Here is a 22,924-nt window from a genome sequence, read left to right on the forward strand (position 1 = left end):
GACAGCAGTAGGGATCCTCACCAGCGCCATTGTTTCAGGGGACAGCGCTCTGATTCCAGAAGCTCGCTACCACAGCCACCTGAGCTTAGAGCATCACGTGTTCCAGTGACCAAAGCTGAGCTGCAGGTAACACAGTGGTAAAATGCACAACTTCATGTATCTGAAGGTTGCTTCTCTCCGATGGGGCAGCTCCTATACCACCGCTACCTGGGAAAAAAGTGCTTCCTAAGCAAAACAATAACGCTAAATATCCCTGGAATGCTGAATGTCTGGAACAGCTGACTCTGTGACAATTTCAAACAGCGGTCACATCAGGGAGTAAAAGGGAGAGAAGAAAAAGGGGGGGGGGAAAGAAAAAAAAATCAGCAGACAACATCCCTCATGGCACCGTGGTCACAAACTAACTCCTTCCCATGTGACACACTGGTTGTCATGACAGTGGCCGTCGCTATGGGAGAACCTTGTCAGTCAGGAAAACACACGATGAACGTTGTCATGGTTACCTGAGATTCTTGCGGCGCCTCCTCTCCCATAAAGGGGCGGGGCCTGAAAGGCGTAGATGACATCGCTCTCGGCAATGCTGGTCAGGTCCTCCTCGTCAAAGAAGGAGCGCTGGAACCCCGTGGCATAAACTTCCGTCAGGATCACCTGGGAATGGAGGAGAGAGGGGCGGAGTCTGGCTGTCAGAGTCTGGGGAAGGACCCGTGAGCCAACCTGGCATCCAGCCTGGTCCAAGACTCATAACTGTCACCACATTTCACTCTGAGGCCCCTAAGAATGCAAGGCACAGTAGGTCTTTGGTTTGCCCCACAGAGCAATGAAACTTATTTTAACCCCAAAGGCAGAGAGAAGAAGGAACTTTTACACGTTCACACGTTCACACAGGAGTCTTGTGATGTACTGCAATCATATTCACCACGGTTTCACACAGGTTCGCTGCAACATTGGGAGGGGGGGGCGACGTGTGGAACCACATATCCAACAGAGGGGCAGGTGGTGATGCGTTTAGCACGAGAGCTTCTCCTTACAATTCGAGGTCTCCGGTTCAAACTCGCCTCCTGCTGCAACACCCTTGATCAAACTACTTAACCTGAATCGATGCAGAAAGAATACGCTGCTGTTTAAATGAGCAGATCGTTGTAAATTTGAGCAGCTAATATCATATGACATAGCGCTGAGCGAAAGTACTGGAACGTGAGAAAACTACAGCACGCTTTCTTTGTTCCGAAATCTCTCTGGGGTACCGGCTAACACTGCAAAGAGGAATGTAACCACGTGACAGCCAGTGCCACCCTCATCCACCCTACCTGCCATATCAGAGCAATTTCACATGTGCTCTAGGGAAGCTGAGAAAAAGCATGTTTCCCCCAATCCCAAAATATTCCACCTTGGCAAATGCTTCCCAATTCTGCCGTATCATCTCCCCTCCTTATTCAGAAAACAAAACGAAAAACAGCTTGGCAGATCTGAAAGCGACGAGTCTTCTCGGCAGACCCGACGGCCGCACATCCCCGTCTCTGGGAGCCAGTCCTCCAAAGAGACATACGGTAAGCGGATACCACACCTGCAGTTTTACGTGGAGTCACCAGGGGGCACACCTCCCGCTGACAGCCCCGCCGAACGCTGGCTCACTTTTCCCCAACATCGACACCTGTTCTACTCCTTTAGTTTTAAGAAAGCGAGGGGCCCGAACGAGGCCAGTCGATATTGCAAAAGCCGTAACGAGCAGTGCCGAGAGCCAACTCTGCGCGGACTGCTTTCGGGAGGTCATCGCAACGTCACATTTCTTCCACTCCACTGAGGGAACACCTCTCCTGATAGGAATCAAAAACATACATTATTCCAGTTCTCCTCTGCTTTGCTCTTGTGTTCACGTTTTTTTTATTGTTAGGAACTGCTTGTCTCGGCGGTCTGGAGCTTATCCCAGAAACATATGGTGTGAGGCAGGGTACGCCCTGGACGGGACACCAGTCCATCACAGGACGATTGCAGGCACTTTCACTAATACGTGCAAGGGGCGACTTACATTCCTCAGTCTACCTGAAACGCACGTCCTTGGACCGCGGGAGAGAGCCGGAGCGCCAGGAAGAAAACCCACACGAACACCACACAGACTGAGCAGGTTTCGAACCCGCGTCCAAACCACAACCCAGGAGCCGGGAGGCTCCTGCGGAACCTGCTGCGCTGATGTGCCACTCATATGAAGAGTTTAAGAACGTATTTCAAAATCAGCAGAGCTGAGCAGGAGGAGGAGCTGGCGAGCGAGGAAGCGAGTGGCCGTACATTGTGGCGTGTCTCCTCACAAGGAACACGGCACGACTCCCGCTGCAGGGAGGAGGGCCGACTGCGGCTGCCTGTCCGCCTGTCCGCCTCTAATAGTCCTTAATTAACAACAGGGGTTCAAACTGATGTCGGGCCCGTTTTATAGCCTCTTGTGTGCGATTAAATGAAAGTGTAACCCGCTGAGGTATATTCTGGAAGTTTCTTAGTTTTTATTAGGCTGAAAGACTCCATCTCACCGTTCCGCTGAAGGCAATTCGGTTTTTCATTTGAGACAAATTTACATCTACCTACATAAAGCCGACAGTTTAATTCAATGAGTAAATCTTTGAAGGGGGTTTAAAAGTTAAATCCTCTCAATGAATATTTCAGAGTTCTTGCACAAACATGGAAGAAGCTCACAGCTATGTGTCTTTTAAACTGTTTTTAAATAGAAAAACGAATCTCAGCAACAAAGCCCTACACTTATTTGAAAAAAGTGTACCGATACAAGTCTAAACAGCAGCTGCTTTGCTACAACAGACGTACGCTTGGCACAGCGCTGGCTCACTAGAGACCCCCTACCAGACCCAGGATGCTACAAACAGAAATGGGACATAGCGCCCAAGCGATTCCCGAAGATCCGGAGCTGCAGCACGGTGGCCGAGTCTCTCCTGCGAGGCGAGTGCAAAAGGAACGTACCCAGGACAGCGTGCAACGTGTTAATGTGAAAGTGCACGTGTGTGTATGTGTGCGAGAAGGTGTCAGTGCTGACCTGGTCTGGAGAGATCTTGCCTTCTTCAGCCACCATCTCGCGCAGGATGGCCACCGTCCCAAAGAGCGGCACCGCCAACCCAATGCGCAGGTAACGTTGATTCTTGGCGTTGAAGACCAGCGTGACACAGAGAGGCCTGGAAAAAACACAGTAGGAGGTTCCGCCATGCACGTGTGCCTCGTCATCAAACCTCCAATTCCATCGCTCCACTCGTCCTTGGACGGTTAACTTTGTTATCTAGACACATTTTCACTCTACTTAATGAAAAGACTTATTTGAATACGTATAAGGAAGATTAGGTTTGTGCAGCATAATGACGATATGCAAGAAAAGCTCTATGAACACATGGGGGCGCAGCAGTTGTTGAGCTGTCATCTTGGAATCAACAGAGCAAGTTTGAACCCCTTCACCTGCTGTTGCACATAAGGTACTTACCCTGAATGACTCCAGTAAGGAAATTAACCCAACAGCGTAACAGTAATTAACTTAGCACACAAACCAAACATTGTAAGTCACTTTGGACAAAGCTGAGTGAAGACAGACAAGGTCGTTGAATAAACATTAATAATAATTTGTAATAACGACGACGACGACAACAACACAAGTCAATTCCAAAGCCACATTTCTACTTGTTGCACTTTGACCTCTTCGCTAACCTGCCCCCTGCCGAGCGGATTAAAGAACACAACCCAGAACGTGTCTGCGCTCTCTGGCACGCAAGCCGAGATGTCTCCAAACCATAGAGACGAAACGGTGTACGCGTCACGTGACATGCGAGCAGGACTGTGTCACACTAATGGTGTTTTGGGTCACCGAATATGTCGGTGCGCACGCCTACCAAACAGCCCTGTCTGGTAGGGCTGTTCGGTAGGCACGCGCACCCGATCACCGCTATCCTCCCTCGGCGACGCGGCCAAGACTCTCGCCAGCAGCCAACGTTGCCGAAAGGAGGAGGCGTCCGTCGTGCCTCTCCGTCTCCTAGACAACGGGACATGCAGACTTCCAGCGAGCAATCTGGGTCGCCGTGCCAAGCGCGCCGCGGCAGGTCATGCTGCCCATTTGCCCGTCCTGAGCCCTACTGCAACCTCCTGCACCTGGCGGCCTCCTGCTACCTTCCAGGACCACTCTGGCCTCCTTGTGCCTGAAGAAAGTTGTTGAGCAAGGGGGGCTCCCCTGTGTAGGATCTGAGAGCAAAAGCACCCGAGATCAGCGGGTCTCTGCTCCAGCCCCGTTTGCTGTGCCAAATGAACCAATTAAATGGCCGAAATTAGCTCTTAGCGCTGTACAGGTCGAGGTCATGCCTCATCAGCCGAGTGTCACAGGTGGACTGAGGGGGTGAACGGTTTGAACGGTGTAGTGCTGCCACCCTCCCGACGGATGGTCTGCGGCAGTGACACTCGGCACCGGTGGCTCCGCCTCTCCAAACCAGGGTGGGTGGACAGCACAGCAGCCTCTGTCGACACACAGTGACTGTGACCTCCTTTTGCTATCAGACTGAGACAAGGGGCAGGGGGTTGACAAGAAATAAAAAATAAATAAAAATAAAAAGGAAGAGTGCTTCCCTGTTGCCCCCCTCTCTGACAGCTGTGCATGCAGAGGCAGCTTCTGCCGCGGACTGTGCAGGAAGTCATTCGGTGCCATGTTCACGCACCACGTTAGGGAAGCCATGCTGCCAGGTAGCGGATTCACCGCAGGGGTCGTGACTCCATTGGGCTGCAGAACGGGCAGTCACACAGGGAGGACCGAGAGAGTCGCACATCTCACCCCACCCTGCGAGTGGCTGCGAGTACCGCGGTGGACGGAAACTCCGCCGTCTCGGCTGTCCGGGCGAGCAGAGGCCAGGTTGCATTCCCTGTGCTTCCTCACGAAACAGCTGGAGCGGCGTTGCCGTTTACAAACACGTCGCTGGGGAGGCCCCAAATGCTGCTCTAGCTCAGTCTCTCGTTACGCACCAAACAGCATGCCTGTATTACTGTGTCTACACTGCGACCGCATCGTGTCACCGAGGGCAAATCCGTCTGTCTGTCCCCTAAACAAGGTGACTAGTGTCTTTGTTGAAGCAGGTGCTGCTGCGTGGCATTCCTGGAGTCATGCAAACGTAAGAATGTACCTGATTAAATGTACCTGCAGTCAGGGAGTGCGACTGAGCTCAAATCACAACCTGCCGTGGAGAGCGCGGAGGCCTGCCGTCCGCGAACGCAAGGGAGGTGGAGTGAGAAACGGGTTGTGGGGAAGCTCTCTAACGACAACAGCGCACCGCTTCGGTTCCTGTCTCCGTGTGCCCGGGACTTGCACTTTTTTTTTTTGGGTGCATCTCGCAGGGCTCAAGCTGCAGTCCCTGGACCCTGCTGATTTACAGCCTTGACATGCTTGACAGAATGAGGAGAAAGAGTCACACACAGGAGTTCTGGGCAAATTTTTTCCCCCCAGTTACTGTATGGGGGAAAGGGCAGGATGGATGGGTGCTGTACCACAGTTTAGTGGGCTGCTGCTGCATGTATCTCCTCTCCAGGGCGTGGTTCAAGCACGGGGGGGGGGGGGCGACAGCTGGTAGCGTAGTGATTAGAGCGACTGTCTTTGGACCCAAAGGTCGCAGATTCGAGCCTCACCTCTGGCTGCAGTACCCTTGAGCAAGGTACTTACCCTGAATTGCTCCAGTAAAATTATCCAGCTGTATAAATGGGTAAATAATTGTCATTGTAAGTCGCTTTGGAGAAAAGCGTCAGCTAAACGAATAAATGTTAACGTAAGGCGTCCGAGAACAAAATAAATGTATTGCCAGTAATCTGCTCATCCTTGAGAGGACGGTACTCCATCTGCACAACCTCACATCTACCATGGAAACAGATGAGGTGTCCTGGATTCCCCCCCCACCCGGGAGACAAGCTGTTCGTTGTTTCTGGTTACGATGCTCTGGCTGCAATCGCCTTGACCACCCTGGCTGCAGGAGTCACGGACCCCAGAAACCAGGCACTATGAAAGAGTACCACCTCACAGGAAAAATGAATACACAAAAAAAGCTTCAAGACGGTAGAATCTCAAAGGAGGTCTGAGCTGCTGGCGGGCAGAATCTCTGGCAGCTGCGCCCTCGCCATCCCTCCGCCAACCTGACAGCAAGTGGGAGACGGCGGCTCAGCGCCAGCATCCCAAAGCGGGGGGAGAGAGGGACTAAGAGAATGGGGTCATCTCTGAAGAGACCTGGCCTGCCAAGACATCAGCACGGCTTCAGTTTCTGCCTCGCTGCCGAGTAACGCAGCCACGTAGCTGAACGGAACCAAGGCTGTTAAACCACAAAGGCGGTGGGGGGGTGTCACGGCCAGGCAGACCGAGTACAGCGGAGTCCTCGCCAGCTCGGAGCACTCTCACAAGTACACCGGCTACATTTTTCCAATAGCTCTCCTCCATCACTCACCTCAGTTGAAGTGGAAGAGAGTGTCCCGTGAAGAGAGGCAGCAGGTCCCACCACTTTGCACTGATAGCGCGAATTGTACAGAGCTTAACTCGGCATAACTTCCTCAACACAGGGCTCCTGAACCCTACGCTGCTCCCATAGGTACCTTCAGTTACCCTCTCACTCGCTCACTCACTCCATGACCCCGTCCCTGCTTAACCGAAGCCGAAAAGGTGTGTGTCAGCGGCACTCTGTCCACGTGCACCCCTCCGAGTGCGTGAATGGGATCTTTGGTGCTTCGCTCCCACTGCACTCACCTGGTCTGCCGGAGAGGGATGGGGAGGGAGATGCACAGGAAGGGATCAAAGGTGTTGCTCTGTTTAAGGCAATGAGGGCAGGTAAGGGAGGACCTGGAAGAGACAGCAGAGCTGAAGGTTAATACACAGCACAGTTTTTAACCGTATGACCATAAGTAGCACACACAATACACTGCTAAGCAGTGGAAAAACTGTTGTGTGACTGTCAACAGAATACAGTGTAAAGAGCCTTTATAAACGACACGTTGCACACAAGAGCCGTTAACATGAATTCTCATAACGCCTTTCGCCATGTAAAAATACGGAGCAGAGAAATGAGCAGCACTGTCTCACATCACCGACCAGAGACCTGTCCCACCCAACTGGGTATTGTGATCATCTGCCCCTTCGAAGATTTACATTTATTTATTTAGCAGACGTTTTTCTCCAAAGCAACCTCCAATGAACTCTGTGTTGTGTTGCCAGCCCACACACCTTATGTACCAAGGTGACTTACACTGCTAGATACACTACTTACACTGGATCACTCAAGCAATGCACCCTCGCACATGGTGACATATCAGTCAAGAGAAATGCACTGGCAGGAAGGATGGGTGGGAAGGTGATAGGAACAGGTTCCCCGGACAACCCCCCCCCCCCCGACACACAAATCTCAACCCTGAGAAAGAGACCCACTTCATTATTGAGCAGCCAACACTAAAAGTGCATTTGTGTGCCCACACCTGGTACTCGTCCTTGCCGGTACCAGCAGAGCAGCAATGGGAAACATTCAAATATTTAAAGCTCTCGAGACAGACGCCCATGAAAGCGAATATTTCGGTCCGTGCCAGAGAAGCTGCGGATGGGTGGGAGCTCAGCACCGGGGTGTCGGGACCGAAAGAGACCGGCACGACGCGACGACCGCGCCGGTCCACTGGCGAGTCCCCAGTCAAAGAAGGCAGCGCTCCTGCACGAGACACCGCTGTCTGAATGCGCTGATACTATGTGTTATCAGCAGCTCCACATGTGTGCCAGCCAACGGGCTAGGACAGGCGAGCCCACAACATCCACGGGCACCCAGGTGTTGCCGTGGCGGGGGGTGAACGGCAGGGGGAACCAGGGAGGAGAACATCACAGCGACACACACCTGCTGCCAGCCACTACGCTGCTACTTCCCGTTTCCAGCTGTTCCACGTCCTTTCAGCTCTGCTCTTCTGAGGATGTCTGAATTTCACAAGAAAGAAAACGGCCATTTCTCAGACTCCTCCTGAGCTCAGCTTTTTTTTTTTTTTTTTTTTTTGTTTTCCCCCTTTGTATCCCAGGCTGTAGTAGTCTCGAGTAGTCACTTAGCCTGAATTGCTCCAGAAAAACATACCCCCTGTATAGAGTAATTTTGTGGGAAAGAATCAGCGACGACCCTGTGCCCGCGCTCTGTGTACATGGACATATTCGCAATTCCGCGGCGCACCGTTTCCACCTGTACGCTGTTCTTACCCTGTGTTGTTTCCAAACAAAATTTTTAAAAAAGCATCACTGAAATAAAACCCCACCCCCCCACACACACACACACACACACACACACACACACACACACACACACACACACACACACACACACACACACGCACCAGCATGTATGCCAGTCACAGTGGAAAGGTTGTGCACTCTGCTGACACACAGTGCCGTCAGTCCCTGGCTGCGTGTCACCCTGAAAGCCGCAGGACCCGAGCGGACGAATCAGACGCCGAGAGCAATTCTCGCTACGGGATTCCGCACCTCCGCGGAAGCGCTGAAACGCAACACTTTAAAAAGGCCCCCACCTGGTGCGTTCCCTCCATTTTTCCTCCCGAAAGCTCGCAAACGGAGAGAAGTTTCTCACGGCAACACCATTTAAAGCGCAGCACGCTGATGATGTTTGCAGAAAGCGTACGTATTTTTCTCCGCTCCGTGCTGAGCGCCAGCTCGAGACAAGCGAACGCGGGCAAACGGCCGTGCCAATAGATGCTACGAACCGCCCGCATCTTTCTGCGGGCTACAGGCTTTACTGGATGATGTGACACGAGGAGGGGAGCGCCGTTCGCCTCGTTTCGTCTGCAGCCCCGCGGACAGCCGGCTCCTTGTAGGCGTCGCTACGAGCGAAACAAAGGGAGGACCCAGGCCGTCTCAGGCAGAGGAGGAGGAAACATGGGCCACATTGTATTCCTTGGGCTTCCTCGCCGCAGATGGCCGGGGTGGGAGTCATCCCTGAAAACGGCACTGTTGAGAACCCCTGCACGTACACGCACACTCTCTCACGCAGACACACATACACACACACACACTACAGATTCGGAGCAAGAGAGAGGAGTCAGATGAGACATTAAAGAGCACAGCCTCTTCAGCAGGACTACATTAAACAACACTCACGATAACTACGGTATCTCCCACAAGTAATAAACTGGAGAAACAAACACTGTAAGCAGATGTAACACGTGATAAATGAACACTTGCATTTACGTTTATTCATTAAGCAGATGTTTTTCTCCAAAGCGACGCACATCTCGGAGAAAATACAATTTGTACATTACATCAGGAGAACGAGACATCCGATTAAGTAAACCCAGTTTATTTCTTTCCACTTGATGCACCGATGTTCGTCACACGAGCAGGTGCGCAAAACACGGCATAGACGATTCTTGATCACCTTCCTCCAAAATTTGACGCTTCTCAGACCGTATCAACAACCTGAAGCTACTTTACGGCAACAGTTATTTCTAGTAGGAACACAGATCACTGATTTTTGCATCTGCAAAATCCTTATCCTTGAAAGAAACCACTTATAAAGATTGGGGGGCGGGGGGAGTAAACAGTCATTGTCTCTGATCGTCGTGAGACGTGTTGCCTATAACAAAGTGCATTTTGTACATGTAAATTTGTAGACGCCGTTTCAGATGTCAGCGTGATGTTTCTTTGACAGAACTCCCGCAATAACACGGCAAAATACATTTGCATAAAACAAGAACATCATGAGATTAGGGAATTACTGGGATCCCAACAGTTTACAGGAGATAACATCTGCACAGACTAAGGGAACGCGTCTTATTTCCAGTAAGCGGCCGACTACAAAGAGGACCCATTACGCATTCGCTTAACAAGAGCAGGACTGAAGACGGATCAATGTGCAAAGAAAGTTTAGTGACCCTGGGCATGAAATGAACTTCGAGAACTGAAGGACGCTAGGAACTGCTGCAGTAAACGCTAAGGTACGACGCATATCTTACGTGGGTGCAATTAAGTGCATCTCTGAGAATTTGTTTAAGTGCATGAGGCTGGTAGTTTGTGCAAAAAAAAAAAAAAAAAAAAAAATCAAGCATCACAACAAAGTCAGGCATCTCAGTGGACCTGGGCATGCTCATACTCACCAAGGACAGCATCAGGATTAGAACTGCTTTACACCGGAATTAAATATACTGGACATAAGGAAAAAACATATAGTCAGAAACAACAAAGTAACAGAGACCCATCTTTTATAGGCAAAAGGTGGATCATTTCAGCAGCTCAGAAATCAGCAACGTCTGTGTGATGTCATTCCATGGACCCAGAGCTCTGGGTTCAAGACTAGATTTCACAAATAACCGTTCCAGCTTTACACAATAAGAAGCAGTCCGCCTCCTCCAGATCTGGTCTGCAGGCAGCGCCTCCAAGGCATTTTACTCGTGGTTAAAAACAGTCAGACATTTTTGTTGCCCAGTAAAACCGACCCACCGAAGGTCCCTGTGCCTGGTGCCAGCCTCATCACAGATTACCTGTGGGCGACCTTCAACCCCACACTGCTCACCATGTGCAGTGAAAGCACCCAGCAACCCTTACACACATCCTGAGCCAGCAGGCATGAACTGGTCGCATGTGCAATGTACCAGGTCGCACAGATGTGTTCGGGAGGGATCCTCAATGGACCCATGTGAGATCCATTAGTGGGCCACTCCCTCACCGTGGTTCTTTGACAAGGTGGTCTGGCTTTCTGGAAAAGAAGGGTACACAATGCTTCACTGAGGTCCCTTCAGGACACGATGACGACAAACTGCTGAAAAGGTGGAGAAGAGCTACAACAGCCTTGAGCATGACAAGGACCTTAGTAGTGATACGGCACAAAAGCAGCCAGCCGCACGCCGACGGGCCGACGGAAGATAAAGTATTTGTGCTTTTTCTCCCGTCAGACGGACCCCTCTACGTCTCCATTAACCCCTCACGGGAACGGAAAGTGCACAACAACCCAGGAGCCCCGATGTGAGGTCAAGGTCAACCTGCTCTGAGGAAAAGGAAGAAAACTATAAGAAGCCACACTTCGTGCGTGAGATCGCAAAGGGCTCACGTCAGTAACGCGCACCTTTCCCTTTTCCAAACGGAATCAACGTGACGGGGGATGGAAGCAACGTGACCGCTGAGAGCTCGGTGAGCTAAGGTGCGATTCTTCACACGGGCAGCACCGTAACACCGTGTCACCTACACTAAGCAATGCATAATAAGAATGACAGAGTATGACGTGTGCAGGGAGCCAAAGACGTCAGGTCACCAGAATGCCCTTAAAGGGATGCTGGAAGAAGGTGCTGGGTCATTGAGGAAGAAGCCCAACGCTGAAGCGGGGCTCCTCTGTGGAGATAAGTGCATCTCCCTGCTGTTGGGGGGGGCTTCTTCGAAAGGAGGGATGACAAAAATGACAGGTAACAAGTAGCCCGCTGCGAACGGACGCACGATAAATCAATCCATGACAGCTGTCACCTATGACGGCAGTTAAACATTAAAGGAAGAAAGAAAAATGCGGATGTGTCTCTCCAAGCGGTGAAAATTAGCAAGACGCAGCACTGTGTGTCTGCAGCGTCCATCCTAGACGTCCTTTCGGAAGGCCGCCAGAGGAGGCGAAGGGCCTGGAGAGCGCTGCCGAATACCCGTGCAGTTTCACGGACCGCAGCTGCACCGATAGTTATCGCTTTACAAGTAGGGAGACGCACCACGTCTTTGTGGCGGCGCCTGCTTTGTTCTGCAATTTCCCTCCTTTATGGAGAGCCGCGGTGGCGTGCCACCCGGTGTCAGGTGAATAGGAGGAGGGAGCGCTGCCCCCCGCCTGCTATTGGGAGATATGAAAGACGGCTCTCTAATCGCAGAAACACTTCTGCCCGGAACCGCAGAAGCTTTTCGCAGCGGGGGTCGCGAGGAGCCGCCGGGGCGGAACGCGCCGTAACGCAGGCGGAGCCGAACCGGGCGAACAAAGGCCTCGCATTCAGCTATCGGCGGAGCCAGCCGCCGCCACGCCTCCTCACAAGGCTCCCACGCAGTCGCCGAGAGTCATTATCCCTTCAGGAATAAAAATAACTCCAAATAAAAGGTCACTCACTGAAAACAATTTGGAGGAAGGAAGCCAAGCCAGCATCAAAAAAAAAAAAAAGGCAGGTAACCGAGAGGCTGGAAGGATGCCAGGGCGCGCGCGTGGCGAAACGCGCCCATAATCGCACAAGCTCTGGGGAGAGGGACCCTTGCCAGCTCGTTAATAAATCGCACCAATAAAACGTTCAAATAAACGAGCCCGAGATCGGACTCAACGTGCCGCGCCGAATTACCGATCGCCTCCCTTTATTACAGAACACGCGTCTTGCCCCGTAGCGAAGCGAGGAGTCGAGAGGCTGGAGAGCACAATGCGCGAGTGACGTGGAAGACCTAAGCGGCCGGTCCAAGGCAGAGCTCCATAGGGGTCAAGTCTACAGCGCCCAACACCTTCTTAACAAGGGTGACAAGAGACTGGTTAATTGGTCGCTTTGGTTAGTTACGTAAACGTACGGAAAGACTGAGGTTGCCAGGAGACAAAGCTCCTCAACTGAACGTTAACTACAGCTATAATCAGCTGTAGACTGGCCTGCAAAATGCGAACAAACAACTGCGCCGTCCCTCGCTTTTGAATTTTCATTAGCGGAGTTTAAACCAACTAGAATAAAACCGTGAGCTTTCTTTTACAGCCACCGCGGCTTTCGCTTGCACGGAAACCGTTCGAAGGCAGATCAAACCATCAAACGAGGGAAACGGTCCGATTTCGGAGCATTGACGATTAGCGTTAAGAGCAAAGGGGTCGATGCAACTGATCGTTGGAGTTTCCGGCCGGTGCCGAGGGTCAGACGGCGAGAACGATCGGCGGGCTAACTGCCTGTCCTGTCCGAACTGAGCAGAGGATCTGGACACGGAGCTCGGAGCCGGAGCAGCGGGTTCGGGGAGCGGAGCGGAGCGGGCTGAAAACCCAGTAGTCAAGTCGACGACGAAAGTATTTCCGGAGCGGCTGAGGCGAAGAGGTCTAGGAAACGATCCACTCTTCCTCCTCTCACGCACCAGGTCCATTTTCAGAGCCGCGCCGAACGAGACCTAGTTGAAGTCCCACGTGTCCAAAATAAGAGGACGACACACTGCTAAACCATACACACGCAACACAAATTATTTTTAAGCCGCACCCTGTTCAGCCTTCGCATTCTGACCTCCTGCTACTCAGGTGTTCATTGTCCACGTTTAAAAGAATACTCGGCCCGAGAGACTTCAGAAGAACCGGGCCAGCTCCCGAAACCGCATTCCCGAGCGAGGAGGCCCCGGGGACGTGGAAGGAGGTGCCAAGAGAGGGCCGTGGGCATCCTCTCCGAGGCACACGTCAAACCGGGCCAAACGCGCGCCGAATTACCGCAACGCTGAACGATTATCAGACGTGTCACTCAAAGACGGCCGACGGCAACAAACGCCGATGCGTCGCAGTGAAACGGCGAGGCTTCATCCTCAGCTATGCTACACACCAAAGCGTGCAGCGATTGCAAAACAACATTTGCCTCATTGTTTTCCGCCCCTTACGACACATTCCACCGAGGCTTGCAATCCTTACATATTTATACCGCCTAATACTTTTGCGAGGAATACATGGTTTTAGCAGCACCTGGGTCAACAACACCACAGCTGGGCAACCCTAACTTCCCAAGCCTGAACTGTCTGTGATCTAAATGGGCTTCTTTTCTCGCGTGCAACATGTTCATTTCAGTAGGATACCTCCAGTAGTATTTTTAATCTTTCATGACGTGGCTTGTTTGCTCACTTTTGAAAACGGAGACCTTTGCGTGACACGCACCGTTGATTAGAAGTTTCAGTGCGCCGCCGCGATATGTGCCTTGCAAAGATTAACCCTTGCTCTATTAGAGCAAAGACAGCAAGGCGCAAATGAAAATAATTGCAGTCTCTATCAACACTACCCACGGTTCCCCAGGATCTCTCACACACACACACACACACACACACACACACACACACGTGCGCGCGCACTTGGCTCCAGCTTTCAGGATACAGAACATGCAGCAATTTACATCAATATGTAAAATCTATGCAAACCTGTAAAATATGGTGCAGAATTTACATAAGACAAACGTGAGTTATAATTCCTCATTCCCGCTTGCATTTTCCCCCAGTAAACACAGACCTAACAGTCACAGTGTCATTAGACTCATAGCCAAATGAATATTATGCTTGTTCCTTAAACAAGTACAGCATTCACAGTCCCCTGACGTCTGTTAAAAAAAAAAAATCACTGTTCCTTGAGAATAACAAACAGCAGCGTCAGAAACAAAGACTGCATAACTGGGCAATAACCTTTCGTACGCATCACCTGTGAACACTAGCATTTGAAAAAGTATAACTACTTTTATATATACACACTTTTTCCATAAAGCATAATAAATATGTGAGAGAAACTACAGCTGCGGTAGGTAATGTCGTCTTGTCTATCGCGTGGGGCTGGAGCGAAACAGGTGGCGAACGTCCGTCGGTTGGATTCCGTAACAGGCTACCATCACTTCGGCGAGCAACACCTAGAAAAACAACATTCCAATTAGTAAGCTGTGCATCTGGTCAAACAGGTTTGGAAGAAATGTGGAAAGTCCCTTCAAAGTCCTGAAAGAGAAGACATCAATACCACCACACACACACACACACACACACACAGTAATAAAGGGCACCGAAAACCTGTTTAGGTCTAAGAAGCGCCATCCGGACATCGCCGGCTTCACGCTCACACGTTGCCCTTGTCTCTTCTCACTTTTTCCTAATCATTTTACACCCTTAAGAAATGACCACTGAAAGTCCAGGTGGTATTCAAGAGCTCGAGAACAATGCCGCTCCACATAAAGCGGAAGCAGAGATGTTCTCGGCTGCGACCTCACCGTTACGGAGAAGACCGGACCACCTTACGCAGTGAGCACGCCCCGGGGGGGGAGGGTTACCGCGTGCTCCACGAGTCAGAGATCTGCTAGTCACGGCATTCCACGGTAACGCCTTTGCGTTCGCCCATGGGGCCGCGTCTCTCCAAGCGGGGTGCGGGGGCGACGGTGCTTTACAGAGATTACGGTCCTACGTTCCGCTCTCGCAACTGAGGCCGACTGTCGGCACTTGTCTGCAACAGCCACTATTTACGTGGTAGTTGGCGGTATTTACGTTGTACCGCCGCAGTACAGTTTTACATGCCAAAGGTCTCCCGTGGACGCAGTAAAGTAGCTTTTAATACAGTAAAGCCTGGTGCTTATTTTTCTTCACATTAAAGTAACGTACTTGTTAATAGAGTATGTAGCAATACGGCCTTAGTTAAGTTTATTTTTTTTTTATTATTTTTTTTTTTTTTACATGGCATACACATTAATATTTTACCGACAGAATATTCAGACAATCGGAGAAATTCTACAGATAAAGGGCACACGATGAGCACGTTCACGTCTGAGGTTCGAACTCTCTCAACAATTTTGCGTTCGGAAGCAGAGCTCCTGCGCCGCTGCACTAAACGTACACGGAGTCTCCGCGCTGCTGCTTTCAGCCCATCGAATGCCTACAAATAAGCGAACAACAACAAAATTCGCCACGCAAGCCACCAGAGCCTGGGTTCTAATCCATCGCTCCGAGGATTCGGGGCAGAGCCCTGCCGGCTCCAAGCGGACGTTCCAGGAACGCATCGGTCCGAGTTCCACCCCCCCTTGCCGGCTTGCGTCAGGCCCAAATCGGAGAGGTCGCGCAGAATGAACCCGGAGAGAGAGCCTGTGCCACAGCCTGTACTGCGCCCAGGCCAGCGCACTCACACACACACACACACACACACACACACACACAGCCAGCCAATTAAAAAGTAGTAGAGATTTGTCGGCATTTGGATCGCAATTAGGGAGGGATTCTGTTGGTTTCGGCGTAACAGATGTAGAGGGAAAACCAGGCAGAAAATTACAAGACAACTAGATTTTTTTTTTTTTTTTTTTTTAATCAAGTTCAGTAATTATCTTGCGGCAGAATGCATAATTCAGACAGATTTTAAAGTCTAAACCTGTAATCTTGCACTGAAAAGGAGGAAAGAGGCATTACAGGAGAGGCAGGATTATACGCAACCGTGTTCTGTAACCAGCGATTATAAATTGTCAAGTGGATTTTCTGCCGGTGTATCTAGCAGACTGCGGTACATCTGCCTGGGCGAATTTGCAGCAAGGCGGCAGCTGTCAAACATCTCTATTTGCCTGCAGACACATCGGCAAACGCCTCCTCGCCCCAAAGCGAGATAAACACCGGCGAGGTTTCATAATGGCAGCCGACCGATTTCCTGCAAGAGATAAGGTTCGTCTGGGACCGGGAGACGGCAGCGCCGCGGAATGCGGAGGGCGAAGAGCTGGCCTGCACACCCTTCCGATGCTCGTCAGATTAAAAAGCTCGGGCCTCAGGGTCGCGCACGGTAACCGTGCGCTCCCCGCAAAATGATACCCTACGGGCCGGAGCTTGGCCGGCGCTATTTTCGGGTTACCTGCGCCGCCTTTGTTTCTCTTCTGCTCCGATTCAATCGCAGCAGAGGAAGCGGGAGGAAGGAGGACGATAAGTGACTTTTCCTCCAGCGATAATCCTGTCGGAGACGGCGGATCACGTGATGTAAACGCGTCACCCCCCCCACCCCTGAGAGGCGGACCGTGACAACTCCCAGCCGGGGAAGGACTGAGGGAAGGAAGGAACGGCCGCGTGAACGAGGAGTCTGTGCGCTCGCGGGGTACGGCCAGGTGCGAAAGAAAGGCACGCGCGTCCGTCACAAGCCGGGTCTCGTCATTACCGACGCCTGCCCATTTTCGGAAAAAACCATCGGTCCGTCGGGCATTTTGAAAAGCGTGGCGCAGCCGCCCTCAGAAACACGGCGGCAGCCTCGGTGACGAAGCGCTCCTCCTTCCTACGACGAAGGCGCTCCATCCGAGCCGTGCCCGAGGAAGTGATTCACCCGCACGGATTTCCAGCGGAAGGAAGACGCCACAATAACGCCTTACCTCATCACCCTGACTGCAAAAATAGAAGAGATAATCAAAAAGCAGAGGGGCATTAATGACATCATAAGGCAGAAATTAATCAGTGCGTACTTCCTGTGTGTCTTTTTCTGGACTTCCGCCCTTTTCCCGAGCGGCTCCTTCGCCTGCACTTTATCCCCATTCATTCGACTAACAACATCGGTGCCGAGAACAAAGGCAACGCTTGGCCACACGCAGAAGGTGAACGCAGTAGTGTGACGAAAGAAGAAACTGGCACCGCTGATGATAAATACCGGGTGTCGCAGCGTTTCAGAAAGGGGTCACTTTGGTTCGCATACAAAACCAGCGGCCTTAACCGTCACTAGTATTTTATTGCGAGTCCGGCACTTTCCATCAGTTTTTTAAATCCATTTATACAGCTGGATATTTGGCAGGAGCAATTCACGTAGCGTACCTTGCCGGACAGTGCTGAGAATCTTAGATGCAGACGCGCGATTCTAAGTGCAGTTAGTTTGCTTCTTTCCACCATATGAACCAATGTTCATCACACAAGTAGCTGCATAAAACTAATTTAGAGTATCAACAATTCCTGATCACCTTCCTAGTCATTTTTTTTTTTTTGGGAGATGCACATAAATATTTGCGTTACATTACAGGAGTAGCTGTGCAAAGGTTTATCCGGGGATGATTTTAAAGTTATACCGCATGAACATTTACACCTTATATGAACTTAAGAGATCACGGGCGAAGCGGAACAAGTCGAACGCAAGCAGCAAAAGGGGTTGGCAATGAAGTCACGGGGCAACCATCTCCTACAACTTTTAATCACTAACCCCCAGCGAACCTAAAGAATGTGGTGGTTTTCCTCCGTGGGGGGGGGGGAGAGCGAATGTAAAACAACCTCCAATTAGCAGGCTGGCAGAGTTGCAGAGATCAGAATCTTATTATGTGGACTTTGGCATCTATCCAGCCGTACAGCGAAGCAGCGCTGTCCGCAGAGCTTATCGGGAAACGATGACCGTTAGCAAAGCGTCCTGGGTGGGCTGCAGGTTCTACGGCGAACGCTCGACCCCGGGACGCACAATGTATGTCCCTAAGGTCACGGGATGGACACACGCCGGACAGATGGAAGCTAACCATCTGTTGGCAACTGCACACTTGACAGAAGTGAGCACGCTAAGGCATTTGCTGTCCTCTTTGGAGATGTATGGCTGCTGCGTTCCACTGTAAACCCACGAAAGCCAACATGTGAAGGCAGCAGTTTGGATTCAAACCGACTCCACGTTTCGGCTGAAACTGTCGAGGAGGATGTGGCGAGCACGCGCACGCACAGAGAGACACGCTAATCACAGCCCTCACCTGTACTGCGCCTGGAAGTGTTCCTGGACGAAGCTGTGACGTCCCCTGGGCTGCTGTGCACTCGGTGGGCCCGTGCCATGGGTCCCCTCCGTTCCGGCCTGACCCTGGAACAGAGGACGTTGGTTGTCAGCGACATCATCCGCCGCACCCCTCCGACACGGATGCTCCAGCTGAACCGCAGGCGGCGCTCGCCCTCGGGCGGCCTTGCCTTCCACTCTTTTTACCATGTTTTGCTTTCCTTTGTCATCTGACATTGCCCTCCCCCCTCCGCTAATCGTACTCAACAAGGGCGGTTAGGGGCATTGCCGCTGTGGTGCTCATCCACCTGATTTGAATACCAATAGGGCTGAAGAACTAAGGGAAAAATTAAAACGCAACAGTCATACGTTTTAGCGCTGCCTTTCTGGCTCCACTCCTCTCAATACATAAAGCATATACTCGCACAGCAATTTTGCTATTCTGCAGGACATCTTCCGTTTTGGGAACTACAGATAAACGAGAGAGAGTTTGCTTAATCGCGTCAGGCGTCCATATCGGCAATCGAAGAACGCACGCTAACGCAAAGGAGGAACAACGTAAAGAGAGAAACGCTCATACAAGCTGTTTAGGCATCATGGGGGCTGGATCTCCGCCAGAGAGGCTACAGGTTCACAGTCGCATTGTGGAGGAGCTGTCAGCAAATACCTGCTGAAGGCCGGAGTACCCTGCTGAGCGTCAAACAGGCGTAGCGTCTGTATGGCGACCGCGATGCTGCGTCGCACATCCCCTCACGTAAGTGACTTAGCCACAGGAGTTCTGGTGCCAGCGCGTGTACTCCGTTTGAGAGCGCAAAGACGGCCTTCGTTGTAGCAGATCGCTGAACACATGGGGTTTAGGCAACGTTACAAAATCACTGTTAGTCATTATTTACCTGATGCCTTTATCCAGGGTAGCCTCTAATTTTCTAGGTTTACACGCTAAGCTACTAACCAGCATTTGCCGATAATACAGCGAGGTAATGTTTACCGTATCGATTCTAGATAGGTAGCTTTTTTTGAAGGTACTACAGCAGGAATGTGGATTTGAGCCTGGGTCCTTTAACTTGAAGGTGATGGCTAAGAGCACTAGACTACCCGCTGGCCCTAGATTCACCATATCCATTTGAAACGTACACATGAAAAAAATATCGCTGGACTGAAAATATCCCCGAACAAACGTATGATAATACCTTCGAGCAAAAGCGAACGAAACAGAAGTCGACTGCCAGTGACGGGAATCTTTTAAAAGACAAAGCGCTGTAAACCTTAGCGCGGCTTGTGACATCATCCTTTAATGAGATCGAAAACCTCAAATTCTTGAAATAAAACAGCCACAAAATGTAGCGCGCCTAGGAGCAGAAATTTTACGGGAGAAGTGTTAAAAATGATTCGACGCTGAAAAAATTTCACTCGATGGCTTGTTATCTAGACGACTCACTGGGGTAGTGACCTTGGAAGCAGATGAAAGAGGAGGGTGGAAAAAGGCAGAAAGAAGCGCGCGGGCGATAATTCCTGCAGCGTCAAATCCACGCGTGCCGAGCCCGTACCACACGCTTCCAGATCCAAAGCCCACGGCGTCGTTTGATGGATCGCAGACGGCGGCGCTGACGCGCGGCGACGGGAAGGTGGAAAGAGCACAAACGCACTGCTGGTGCGGTGCATAACCCCTAACCTCTGACCTCTCCCAGAAACCACTGCTGCATACAGACAGCTATTTCCATCAACCGGATGACAAAGATGAAAGCAGAGACCGAAGAGCGACGCTCTGTTCGCATGGTGATGCATGTGGGATGTCACTGACGTCTCTGCCTGCCATCGGGACTCCTGCACATCTGCTGTATGTTGGGCACCAGGTACGGTAATGATCGAGCGCTTGGACTTCTAGTCCAAAAGACCTCTGCTATAATACCCGAGTGATGTACCTGTCCTAAAACTCACTCAGGCACTCGCTGCTGATAAACACTGGATTTATTGCAGGCTCAATGTGATCCAGAGCCTGTCCGGGAATCACACGGTGCTACATGAAGTAGGTTACCCTCCAGAAGTGATGCCAGTTCATCACGAGGCACGCACCCAGGGCGATTCAGAGCCACCGATTCACCCGAAACGCACGTCTTTGGACTCCGGTATAACGCTCAAATGCCACACAGGCTGAATGGGGATCGAACCTACGTCACGCCGTACGGTTCAGGCACCGACGTGACCCACTGACCACTGTGAAACCCTGGCCTGAATTGGTGCGATAAATTATCCTGCTTTACAAATACATTTTTACAAGTCACACCGGACAAAACGGAGCCGGGCAGTGAAATAACAGTGATTTATACCTTCCATCCACTTATAGGCAAAGAAGCCATGAGCAGGAAATCCTTTCATAGCTGGTTTCACTGTATATCCTTACGCCCTCCCGCTCCATCCCGTGCTTACGGCTTCCACGCGCGACTAAGGAGCCGTATATAATCACTGCTCGTTCGCAGTACAATACAATAATAAAGCCACAGTCAGTCGTCATGATACGCGGCAGCAGACGACCAAGGTCATCGAAGGTGCTCGCATTCATTTGTTTATTGGTGCAACACTTTATTTGCATTGACTGCGAGGCACTAAGGGAGATCAACAGGGAGCTGCAGAGATGATCACAAAGCGAAGACTGCAGGCCTGTTGAAAAATTGCTTCGCGTGTAATTTTATCTCCGATTTCAGGATTAACGCTCTCCCTGTAAACACAGCTCACGCAAACAAATTTGGCCTGAGGAATTCGCAGAAGACCTTTCGGATAAACACCGCAATCGATGCCGCCGGACTCTCGTTGCGAGCGGCTGGTGCGTCGCGCGTAAAGGGGCGCCCGCAAGCGAACGCACCTCAACGGAGCGAGAGAGGTTCAGAAACGGGAGGCTGCAGGCACCGTCCGAGGGTCTGGGCTCAGGTTGGTCACACGGGCACACTCATTCTCCACTCTAGGGAAAGGGTCTCAAACAAGGAGCACAAACACCATGTAATTACCATGGTGATTAACTAGTATTTCACTAACACCTTTCTCCAAGCTGACTTACAACGCTAGATATACTAAACTACCCATGGCCATTCGCCTGTTTATAGAGAAGAGCAGCAGTGAAACACAAACACACACAAACACACACACACACACACACACACACACACAGAGAGTGGGAAATTTAGATTCAACCGAAACACACATCTTTGGACTGTGATGCAGTCGTGCAGCGCAAGCTCTAACAGCCGTTCTCGTGCTTGCAGGACGGATTGTCGCAGAGGACTTGGAACAAAGGATTTGGGGAATCTGTAATTAATTTAGCACCGTATCTGAGCCGACCAGCACCGGCATGTTCGAATCGCATCTTCCGTCATCCCGCAATTCTGTGACACCTAGTTGACGCTGAGGAAGAAAACATTTAAAGGTCCATACGCACTAAATATGGAAGAACAGGTACAGGAGTTGCACAACAGGAGCGCAGCCCATTTATGAGGCCACAAAGGTGGACCAATCACACAACTGTACCAAATATGAACGATGACAGCAGGCGATTTATTGAGCGGAGCGCGCAGTATTATTATTGCGAAGCCTAGCTGATGCTTTTATTCAAAGCAGATTTCGCATTTACTCGTTGACACTTTTCATTACATTGTGAGCAGCACCGCGAGAAATCGTGGAGAAAGGCTTCCAAGAGTAAGGGAAGTGATTGGACACCCTAAGTACAACGTACTGGTATCATCACTTGTAGAATGAGGGTATGGAATTAGCCAGAAATAGGACCTGAAATGATGATGTATTTTTGAAAATTAAATTCATTAACTGCATTTCCACTCCATTTTTTTTTTTTAAAACTCATACTGATGTCTTAGGTTCCCTTTAAGTTATACTGTATTTCCTAAAATCCTACATAGGGACGGCACATAAACAACGGAACTCTTCGGTACTCCTTTTTGGCCAGCTACACGCTTCCACCTGTCTGGAAGCACCATGGAGATCTTTAGCAGGGGAAAGAGGAGCACACGCACCCCATCTTCCTCAAAAACCCGGAAGTCAAACCCATGAGTTGAGTAAGTGACGGATACTTCACTTAGGGTTCAAGCTGCTGCCTGTGGACTCAAACTGCAGCTTCAAATCCCACCAAAAGCTGTAGTACCCTTAAGCAAGGTAGTTAAACTAAAATTGCTCCGGTAAAAGTCATCGAGTCGTATAAACGGGTGAAATAATTGCGAGTAACTTAACACTAAGTTGCTTTGGAGGAAAGCATCACCTAAACGAAAAAGTAAGCGTAAAACTAATTTTTAGCTTTTGCTCGCATTCAGAGAAGATTCAAGAAGCAAAAAAGTACCCGGCTGACTCACCGCATACAGATTTGCGAATTAGGTTGCGTGCAAATTAAAAAAAAATCACACGTACCGTGCTCTGCTACGGCATTTAACGTCGCGTGCTTTGAATCGTCTTACAATCGACGCCTCAGTCGAGCAGAATCAAGAGGTTGGCTGCGGCAAAACCCAAGGTGCGCTTGGAGCGCC

At 50.8% G+C, this 22,924-nt stretch overlaps 1 protein-coding gene across 3 annotated transcripts in view; it reads right to left on the minus strand.

Moving 5' to 3' along the window:
- The window catches only part of usp43a (ubiquitin specific peptidase 43a), a 90,967-nt gene that overhangs the window by 41,072 nt on the left and 26,971 nt on the right, over positions 1–22,924 (minus strand). For all 3 annotated transcript variants that reach the window (XM_029246627.1, XM_029246625.1, XM_029246628.1), the window contains exons 3-6: positions 18,385–18,488; positions 6,743–6,835; positions 3,035–3,170; positions 504–648 (exon numbers count right to left, since the gene is read on the minus strand). In XM_029246627.1, coding sequence (XP_029102460.1) covers positions 504–648; positions 3,035–3,170; positions 6,743–6,835; positions 18,385–18,488 — 478 coding nt within the window. The remainder of the gene's footprint in view (positions 1–503; positions 649–3,034; positions 3,171–6,742; positions 6,836–18,384; positions 18,489–22,924) is intronic.

This window comes from Scleropages formosus, chromosome 20 (genome assembly GCF_900964775.1).
Source record: "Scleropages formosus chromosome 20, fSclFor1.1, whole genome shotgun sequence".
NCBI lineage: Eukaryota > Metazoa > Chordata > Actinopteri > Osteoglossiformes > Osteoglossidae > Scleropages > Scleropages formosus.